This window comes from Myotis davidii, unplaced genomic scaffold (genome assembly GCF_000327345.1).
Source record: "Myotis davidii unplaced genomic scaffold, ASM32734v1 scaffold801, whole genome shotgun sequence".
Taxonomy (NCBI): Eukaryota; Metazoa; Chordata; class Mammalia; order Chiroptera; family Vespertilionidae; genus Myotis; species Myotis davidii.
Window position 1 is genome coordinate 253,984 of NW_006290777.1, and position 10,623 is coordinate 264,606.

The window sequence follows — 10,623 nt, forward strand, 5'->3', positions numbered from 1 at the left end:
ATTTTATATTGTCAGGGCCCTGCCAGGCTCCACCCCCACCACAGGGATGTCATATGGATAGTGAAGCTCTCTAGAGCAGAACCCATCCATGTCTTTTAGCATATATATATATATATATAATGTTTTTTATTTTTTTACTCATAAAGTGACACTTTCAAAACAGAGTCTAGCCTGGCTGGTTGTCTCGGTGGTTGAGCATTGACCCATGAATCAGGAGTCTTGCCAGCAAACGGTATTCAAATCCCTGGCTGGGTGTTTATTTTTACAAATTCTTTGCACTTCTGCTTAATGCCATTAGGTGGCAGCATTATTTTCACAAATCGGATAAATACATTTCTGAAAAAGATTAGGACAAAAACCAGACACTTTTAGTACTTTGGGATCAACCACACTGTATTGTGTGTGTTATGTTCATAACTGCAAAGAATTTTGAGTTATCAGAGAGCATTTCTACATATTCAATTCAAATAGTGCTTATGATATGCAAGACACTGTCCTAGGAACTAGGTAACAGAAAAAGAACTGGTCCCTGTGTGTGAACACAGCATAATATTTAGATCACATTTCCAAGTTAAAAAAGCAGCAGAATGCAAAATTACACATGAAATCAGTCTCATCAAAATCATGTATATGTAATCGTGCAAAAGACCAGAAGGAGAAACGTAATTTTAACAGTAATTGTCATTAGACATTGATATTCCGCATTGTAAAATTCTTTAATATTTTAAATTTTATAACTTTCTACTTTTTTGTAGTATTCAAGGTAACAACCATCAAATATTGCTCTTATACTTTTAATTATACATATATACATATAATATATATAAAAGGTTCAATGACCAGTAGGGGACATACAATAAGCAGTGGATCAATGATTCTCTCTCATCATTGATGTTTCTATCTCTCTCTCCCTTCTCCTCTCTGAAATCAATAAAAACTGTTTTTTAAAAAACAGAATCTAATTGGAGAGACAGGTATCAGCAAGCAATTGATAACAAAGGAGGAATGCTTTGATACCAACAAGGTGGGGAACAATGAGGAACTGCAAAAGGCTTTCTTGTTATCATTTGATTTTTGCCTAGTAATCTTGTGATAGTGGTGGTAAGAAAGATCTTACTAGAACAGTTGAAACTGTGGCTTTGAAGGACATGTAGGTTTTGCCCAATAGAAAAGGGTAGGGAAGCTCTTAGTCAGAGGAAGTGCCATCAGCAAGATGTCTAGAAATAAAGAGGAAAGGAGATTAGTGACCAGGGTCCTGCTGCACTAGGGGGCCTAATGTGATGGGGGAAATATTAGGAAAGAGGCCAGAAATGTAGATTAATGTTATGTTGGGGTCCAGCCCCAACAGGTCCAGGGGTTCCCCAAGGTGTGGACGGAGTTGGCGAAGAAAGAAGGACACGGAGGAGGAGGAGGAAGCGTTCAGGTGATCATCATCGCCAGGTTCCTTTTTATTGTCCTGTTACATCTGTATTTATACTATTTGATCTTAATCCTATCCATTCTATTCCAAAGGTTAGGGCGTTTCTTATCTCCATTCCAAGGTTACTCTCTATTGTTCTATTAAGCTACAAGGAAGTAACTGAAGGAGATCATTCTAAGTAAAGATTATGTAGTTTAAGCGTGATTGTTCGTAGTTAAAGTGATTAACTACCTGCCTGGCACTTAGTTAAGGGGTTTTACTGATAAAAATCCTCACCTGGGGAAACAACCTTTCTCGGAGAGGTGACCTTGGTTAAAACACATAGCGCTTAAGAAGGGGAGCAAACATATTAAGAACAGTATGCCCCGTACGCCAGGTCCCTTGAAACATAAGCTGAGCAGGTACAAATTTAAGAAATATCTGGAGGTTTGAATCAATACATTTAGATCATTAAATACGAGGAGTGAAGAGGGAGAAAAAACAAAGATGACCCCAGTATTATCTGAGATGGGGAAGTCAGAGGAGAGGCGGGACACGCAGGAAGAGGCTGGTTAGGAATACTATTTTGACCATCTTGAGTTTGAATTTTAGGTTAAGATCACAAAGAAAACCTGAAAATACAATTATGGGACTGAGGAACAAATCTGTCATTCCAAGTTAGCATCTAGAAGACAGCTGTGGGAGGAGATGGTCCTGTGGGCTCGAATGGCTTTGGGGTTCTTGCTCTCCCTCAACGGGTCACATATAAGTATGAGAAGGAGTTTATAATGGATTCCAGGCTCAGTAGGTCTCAGGCTTCCAGTAAATGAAACAAGAGCATCTTTGCTTTGGCCCAAGTAATTGCGGATCTTAAAACAGCTGAAGGAAAGCCTTGAGTGACCAGAGAATGAGCTGTGCTCCTGCATTCTCTTCCCTCCTCTCTCCCACAGCCTCCTGATGAAGCAGAGGAAGTTCCTTTACCACTTCAAAAACGTCCGCTGGGCAAGGGGTCGCCATGAGACCTACTTGTGCTATGTGGTGAAGAGGCGAGACAGTGCCACCTCCTTTTCACTGGACTTTGGTCACCTTCGAAACAAGGTATCAATTAACATGTGCTTCCCAGACAATTAAAAGCTAACACTTTGAATTAGTGTGAGCACTTTTAGAGCCGCCTAACCTGATGACGGTACTACTTTTAGTCTGTTTTGCATTCATCCCCACTAGATTCCTCAAATCTTCTTTTGTTTTCTTTTTACACGTCCCTGTAACCTTAATAGTTATGCCCCCAAAGATGTCATTTAATGTCCTCTTCATCATGTCCAGCACATTAATGCCACACCTTCTTTCAATGCCAAGAATCACTGCCCCCAAACGTTCCTTCCCTAACCCCAGCATCCAAATTGCCTTTGAGATTAAGGAAGAAATTAAAGGTAAGAGCCTTTTGATCTGGGGGGATATTATCAGCTCATTCAAGCTAAATTTTAAATGTGAAAAACAAATTGTGTTTTTTGAATTTTTGAAAATTAAGGGAGAAAATGTTATGAAAAATGATTGAGGACCAATTCTGTTTTCCAAGTGATTTCTATTCTCTCCTGCTCACACGGAGCATAGGCCAGTGAGTACGTTGAGCATGGCACAGCCCAGAAACAGGGAAGCCTCAATTGGTTGATTAAATCAATCTCTCAGCATATAGAACATTTGAGAATTACACTTCCAGGGAAACTTCTTTACCCCAATCCCAAAGGGTTTACATAATCTTCTACCAATGAATACTTCCTCCCTCGTAACATCTGGTCTTGTTGGAGTCCCAGAGAAGAACCCATGGGTGGAATGGCACTGATTAGCACTTACTTTGCTATTTAATTCTCTTTGCCTCCCTTGAGTATGTAAATTATCTCATCACAATTGTTTTACATTCTAATCTCTTCTATTTGGTCATATGACTAACTATATAAGGCTTTGTTGATACCAATCCTTTACTTCTCTCTCCTGTAATCCTTATAACACCAGCCCGGCCTATTTTATTTACTTTTTAAAATTACAATTTACTTACTTTATTTTAAACAATTTTATTTTTAATCTTTATTATTGAAAGCATTACATATGTCCCCATTTTTTCCCCCTTTGACCCTTTCTAGCTTGCACACACCTGCCCCAGGCTTTCACCAGGCTATTGTCTGTGTCCATGGCTTATGCATATGTGCATACAAGTTTGGTGGTTAATCTTTTCTCACCAGCCCAGCCTATTTTACTGATAAGATTAGAAGATCCAAGAATTGGGTAACTTGTCTTAGTCACATGACGGGTAATGGAACCAAGGTCTTCAGATTCTGGAACTTACGACTTCTCTGCAATACACAGTGGACTTGCTATGTCTCACTACTGCGGATATTATTACAATCACAGGGATCATACAACGAGCGAACATATTATTTAATTTGCTCTTGCAACACTCACTGTCTGCCTCACCATAATCCATCTTACCTTTTCCAGCCCTCCTGCCCATATATTTCCCACCAAGTGGTCCTGTGTATTTCGTGTGTGTGTGTGTACACTTCAGGTGTGTTTGTAACATCACTAGACACTTACAAGCCATTTGTTGTGCCTTCACTCCTCAAAGGCACAACACGAACTTCACAAACACAAATTAAATCTCTACTGAGATAGTGGGTTGCTACTCCATTCAAACTCAACTCAGTTGGTCCTCCCCACGCGACAGAAAACCCACACACAGCCTTTCCCCCTCTCTGCAGGGCCAAACTCATCCCTGCGCTTTTTCGAGCAGTTGTGTAACCTTTCAGTAACCTAAGGACAAAACTGTAGATGCTCCAACAAAGATCACCGTGGGAGGGAGGTGAGTTAATGCCTGCAAAGCTATCAGCTCAGTAAACATGAGCCGAGTCCTCCGCTCTCTCCCCAGTCGGGTTGCCACGTGGAATTGCTCTTCCTGCGCTACATCTCCGACTGGGACCTGGACCCTGGCCGGTGCTATCGCGTCACCTGGTTCACCTCTTGGAGTCCCTGCTACGACTGTGCCCGGCACGTGGCTGACTTCCTGAGGGGGAACCCCAACCTCAGTCTTCGGATCTTCACCGCGCGCCTCTACTTCTGCGAAGATTACAAGGCCGAGCCCGAGGGCCTGCGGAGGCTGCACCGCGCCGGGGCCCAAATCGCCATCATGACCTTCAAAGGTAGGAGGGGACCCTTCTGCTGGGCTCAGGGCAGCAGCTGTCACCCAGGATGGCAATTCAGACTCAGATGAGTGAGGGGGAAACTCGAGGGACGGAAAATTGTACCAGGATTCTAGTTCACTTTAGGAGCCCAAAATTATCAGCTAGAATTGGAGGGGAAGAATGAATGGCTTGGACACAAGGATGAGAATTAAAAGGAGGCTGGGGATTTCTTGATTTCCTTTTGATTTGGGATCTGAGTATATTGCCCCCCCCCCCTTCCTTTTACAGATTACTTTTATTGCTGGAATACTTTTGTGGAAAATCGTGAAAGAACTTTCAGAGCCTGGGAGGGGCTGCATGAAAACTCAGTGCGTCTGTCCAGGCAGCTTCGACGCATCCTTCTGGTAAGGGGCTCCTTCGTTTCTCGTTTTCTTTCTTTCTCAGTCATCTTTTCCTGGAGCTGTTTTCTTTGCTTCTGTTTCTTACATTTTCATGTGGGTGAATGTACACTTCATGTGGGTGTTTGTACATTTATCACTCTTCTTATTTTTCTTCTTATGAAAACCTTATTTTCTCTGTGTGTGTTTTTAATTATTGTTTTCATTTCTCCTACCATTGACTCTGCTCTTCTGTTTTACAATTCAGAGCCCTCTGCTAAGATGCCTTGCCCTTCCCTTCTCTTTCCTCACTCACGTGTCTTCATTCTGTTAGACTCTCCTCAGCATTTATTTCCCTCCAGGCAAAAGTCCTTCCTCTCCTCTTCCTGGCTCCTCTTCCTCCTCCCTCCCAACTCAGTTTCTTCCAAAATGTCACAAAGCCATCCACTCAGTTTATTTCTCTCTTTCTCTACAGCCCCTGTATGAGGTTGATGACTTACGAGATGCATTTCGTACTTTGGGACTTTGATACCAGCCTCCGAGAATGTCAAGTACAATGAGATATCCCTGAAGACAGTGGGTAAAAGAACAGTCCTTCGAGAATTCTCTTTCTTCAACTCTTAATGTTTTAGAGTTTAGAGACATAATATTCATATATCTGACTTTAAAAATATATATGTCTTGAAAATAGAGAAGGAATACAGGCCCAGCCCAGCAATGCTGCAACTGGTGCTGTTTCTAATGCAACTGTGCCCCCTACTGGGAAATGACAGAACTGCAGAGTCTGGGAGCACCTACCGTGTCAATATTCTATGACATGTTAGGCAAGGAGAAAGCAGAAGATAAATCCTTAAAAGCATGGTGAGAGGATAAAGTGTTTTCAGAATCAATATCTTTTTTTATTTGATTCATTCTGAGTTTTCAATGATATCAGATTTTTCCACACTTTTCCTTTGGGGGGCACTTTCAAGTGAACAAGCTATTAGGCCATGATCTACAGAACCTCTTAATGAGAAGCTCTTCGTGATTGTAACTCCAAGCCATCTCCTTAAAGAATTAATACTCAAGCATGCACTGTATGTTTTAATTGTCTGAGGCATATTTTTTATGTTTGCTTATAAGAGGATTTTTTCTTGGTATGGAATATCATGGTCACCTTCAGGCTATCCTCCTATATAATAAAAGGCTAATATGCAAATCAACTGAACTGTGGAAGGACCGGTCACTATAACACACACTGACCACCAGGGGGCAGATGCTCAGCGCAGGAGCTGCCCGCTGGTGGTCAATGCACTCCCACAGGGGGAACACTGCTCAGCCAGAAGCCGGGATCACGGCTGGCGAGTGCAGCGGCAATGGCGGGAGCCTCTCCCACCTCTTCGGCAGGACAAAGGACCCCTAGGGGGCTGTCCGACTGCCGACTTTTTAAGAAGCTGACAGTTGGACATCCTCCAAGGGGTCCCAGACTGTGAGAGGGCACAGGCCAGGTTGAGAGACACTCCCCCCCCACCCCCAGTGCATAAATGTCATGCACCAGCCTCTAGTCATACAATAAAGGGCCTTAAAATGAATATGAGGATTGTGAAAATGATACCCCAAATGAGCTGATGCTTCCAATAACAAATCTAGAAATACACATCCTTTTAAAAAATTTAGAAACCAAAACATGATAATTAATGAATGCTTATAAGGGAGTGGCTTGAATACTGAGAAGAGAAAAATCTATTTTCTGCTATGGGTCTTTAACCTCAGCAATGTCAACCAGGTCATGGTTTTCTGCTTTTTATATGTGTATGATGCTTCTCTCAAAGAAATGTTCACTATGTAAGAGAATATAACAGAAGAGAATAATATTTGAGAGGGCAGAGAATATCAAATGCACAATTATGTTGTTTTATTCTTATTGTATATGTTTTTCATGTATCCATTCATATTGTATATTATGCTATATTGTGTCTAATATTTTTGTTATAATTTTCTTTTTAGATATATTAAAATTGATTCCTTAATGTCTCATAAATTTATACCTTTAGAAATGAGTCTAATAAATTATATAATTATAACACATCTACCATGTCATAATGTTGCTATAGAACCATTTTCTTGATTTTTAGTAATTTTTTTCCACAGCAAATTTGAGAAGCACAGACAGAGGGTGCAGAAAGGAAAACAAGAACCTACCAATGAGTGTCAGAAGGCACACCCAGCCGAAACCGTTTTGGCTCAGTGGATAGAGCGTCGGCCTGCAGACTGAAAGGTCCCAGGTTCAATTCCGGTCAAGGGCATGTACCTGGGTTGCGGGCACATCCCCAGTCGGGGATGTGCAGGAGGCGGCTGATCGATGTTTCTCTCTCATCGATGTTTCTCTCTCATCGATGTTTCTAACTCTCTATCTCTCTCCCTTCCTCTCTGTAAAAAATCCAATAAAATATATTTAAAAAAAAAAAGAAAAATGAAGGCACACCCAGAGGAAAAAAGGAGAAGAAAAAAAGGGACATCAAAGGAGTGGCATAAATGAAGATAAAATAGGAAGTGGTTAGAAAGATAATAAGGGCTTCAGTGAAATGGTGGGTTGAAGAATAAATGGGCAATAAAAAAGGGGGGCAGTAAAACATTGGGAATGAGTAGCAACAATCAGAAATTATACTCTCATGAAGTTTGATTGTGTATGAGAGAAAATTATAGGATTTTTATTGCTTTGATTTGCCCACTATTTGCCCTTAGAAGGTTATCTGAATATAAGAAGCCCTTGATACATGAGCTGTGCTGATTGATTCAGCATCTTAAACTGGGCTACAAGTCAAGCTCATCAACAGATCCTTAATTCTACTGAGATTGCTTGCAACCGTACTGTAATTTCTCTTGCATGGGAGGCCACAAATAGTAAATATCTGCTGGTTCCAGGGAAGGCAAGCAGCTGTGTTTGTTCTGTGATAGACTAAGTTAGCTGATGCCAGGAAATTATGCAGTACATTCGTCAAGGGCAATTTTGTCTGGTCCTACTGAGTGGAGGGGCAATAAGATACTCATCAAAATTTAAGGGTTACCAGAATCCATCACTCATAAAAAATGTCAAGGTAAATTAAGGATAATTTTTTTTATTATTGGTTTCAGAGAGGAAGGGAGAGGGAGAGAGATAGAAACATCAATGATGAGAGACAACCATTGGCCAGCCGTCTCTGGCAAGCCCCCCCCCCCCCCCAGGGGATTGAGCCCCCAACCCAGGCATGTGTCCTTGACTGGAATTGAACCTGGGACCCTTCAGTCCGAAGGCTGACACACTCTATCCACTGAGCCAAACCAGCCAGGGCAGATTAAAGATAATTTTTTAATTGATTTTTTACAGAGAGGAAGGGAGAGGCATAGAGAGCTAGAAACATCGATGAGAGAGAAACATCGATCAGCCGCCTTCTGCACACTCCCTACTGGGGATGTGCCCACAACCAAGGCACGTGCCCTTGACCGGAATCGAACCCGGGACACTTGAGTCTGCAGGCTGACGCCCCATCCACTGAGCCAAACTGGTTAGGGCAGATTAAGGATAATTTGATAGACTAGGTTATGGCCTGGCATCTGAACTATTCTAAGGTTTATGAGTTTTTCAAGGGTCTAGAAACATATTTGAGACTGAAAAGTAACCAAACACTTCTAAAATCCCCAAATCCCCATTGCTAAGTTCCTGCAGAATCAAAGTAAATAAATGTGGGGGTTTTTTTGGTTTTGTTTTTTGTTAATCCTCACCTGAGGATATTTTTTCTATTGATATTTAGAGAGAGTGGAAGGGAGAGAGGAAGGGGGGGGGAGAAACATTGATGTGAGAGAGACACATGGATTGCTTGCCTCCTGCACTTGCTGACCCAGGGATTGAACCTTCGACCCAGGTACTTGTCCTTGACTGGAGTTGAACCTGTGACCCTTTGGTGGGCAGGCTGGTGCTCTAATCACTGACTCACACCAGCCAGTGCAATAAATGTCTAATTAAGTGTCAAGAAAATATAACATGCCAATTAGCCAATTGTAACTCAGTTTATATGCAAATTTAATGTTACATATATATACACACACATAAATATAAATATAGACAATTGATGTGTAGTAGGGTCCCTTGTCTATATTTAATTTTTTTTTCTGTATTATGTTTTGACACCTTAAACAACCTTTCTGACCCTCCTGGGGCTAGTCAATTCTGAGAGATAGCAAGAACTCAGCTGGCCCTTCATGCCGGTGTCCAACCCCAGCGGGTCCAGGGGTCCCCAAAGGTGTGGACGGAGTCGGCGAAGAAGGAATGACACGGAGACAGCGTTCATTTGATCAGCAGCCTTGCCAGGATCTCTAGCCACAATCTCCAGCCGAGTTCTGTGTCCATGTTCTCTTGCTAGGTTCTCCAGCCAGGTTCGGTTTAGGTTCTCCAGCCAGGTTCAGTCGCCAGGTTCTGTAGCCTGCTTTTTGTCTTGTTACATCTGTATTTATACCAGTTGATTCTAATCCTATCAATCTCTATTCCAAAGGTTAGGGCGTTTCTTATCTCCATTCCAGGGAGAAGATTATGTACTTAAGCATGATTGTTTGTAGTTAAAGTGATTAATTACCGGCCTGGCAGTTGAGGTTTTATTCCCTCCCTAACTTCAGGGGGAAAATCCCTACCTGGGGAAACAACCTTTCTCGGAGAGATGACTTTGGTTAAAACACATAGTGCCAAGAAGGTGAGCAAATATATTAAGAACAGTATGCCATATATGCCACGTCCCTTGAAACAGCACGGATGGACCGGCTCCCAGCACCTTCATATGCAAACTAACTAGTCCAGAGCCATCCCTCCTCGGTTTGGCCTGTACACCCCCAGGAAGCAATATTCTTCTTCCTTCATCATCCCAGGCCTAAGTACCAGGCAACTAGGAACCATCCCTATAGGTTAGAGCCCAGTGAAATTATTTAAACTAGCTAATCTTTTTTTTTTAAATATATTTTATTGATTTTTTACAGAGAGGAAGGGAGAGAGATAGAGAGTTAGAAACATCGAAGAGAGAGAAACATCGATCAGCTGCCTCCTGCACATCCCCCACTGGGGAAGTGCCTGCAACCCAGGTACATGCCCTTGACCAGAATCGAACCTGGGACCTTTCAGTCCGCAGGCCGACGCTCTATCCACTGAGCCAAACCGGTTTTGGCTAAACTAGCTAATCTTAAACTATTTACCCTGCCCTGCCTTGCCCTTCTCCCCGGAAACCCCAATAAAGGCTGTGTCCTAAACCTTCTGTTCCCTCCTGTCTCCTGTCTCCTGACTGCTCTTCCATGTGGCTCTATGTGGCATGCAGTGCCTCCTGTCTCTAGGACCTTTGAGTATAGTAAACTTTTCCTAAGTCTCTTTTCCCTCTTGTGGCTGCACTTGACTGATCATCTCATAAAAGAATATAAAAACACCCTCCCACACCCAAGGGCCCAGACGGTATGGCTCAGTGGTTGAGTGCCAGAAGCCGGTCCATCCTTGCTACTTGACACAGTTGCTGCAGGGAAGAAACATCTGCACAGCATATGTTCCATGGGACCTGGCATCTATGGCATACTGTTCTTAATATGTTTGCTCACCTTCTTGGCGCTATGTGTTTTAACCAAGGTCACCTCTCCGAGAAAGGTTGCTTCCCCAGGTAGGGATTTTTCCCTGAAGTTAGAGAGG

The 10,623-nt window shown here is 42.4% G+C and overlaps 1 protein-coding gene across 1 annotated transcript in view; it reads left to right on the forward strand.

Annotated features, from left to right (window-relative positions):
- AICDA (activation-induced cytidine deaminase) overlaps positions 1 to 5,478 on the forward strand; it is an 8,942-nt gene extending 3,464 nt beyond the window's left edge. Inside the window, exons 2-5 of the mRNA XM_006763972.1 lie at positions 2,350 to 2,497; positions 4,320 to 4,590; positions 4,861 to 4,976; positions 5,425 to 5,478. Of these exons, the coding sequence (XP_006764035.1) occupies positions 2,350 to 2,497; positions 4,320 to 4,590; positions 4,861 to 4,976; positions 5,425 to 5,478 (589 nt within the window). The remainder of the gene's footprint in view (positions 1 to 2,349; positions 2,498 to 4,319; positions 4,591 to 4,860; positions 4,977 to 5,424) is intronic.
- The last annotated feature ends 5,145 nt before the right edge of the window (positions 5,479 to 10,623 follow it).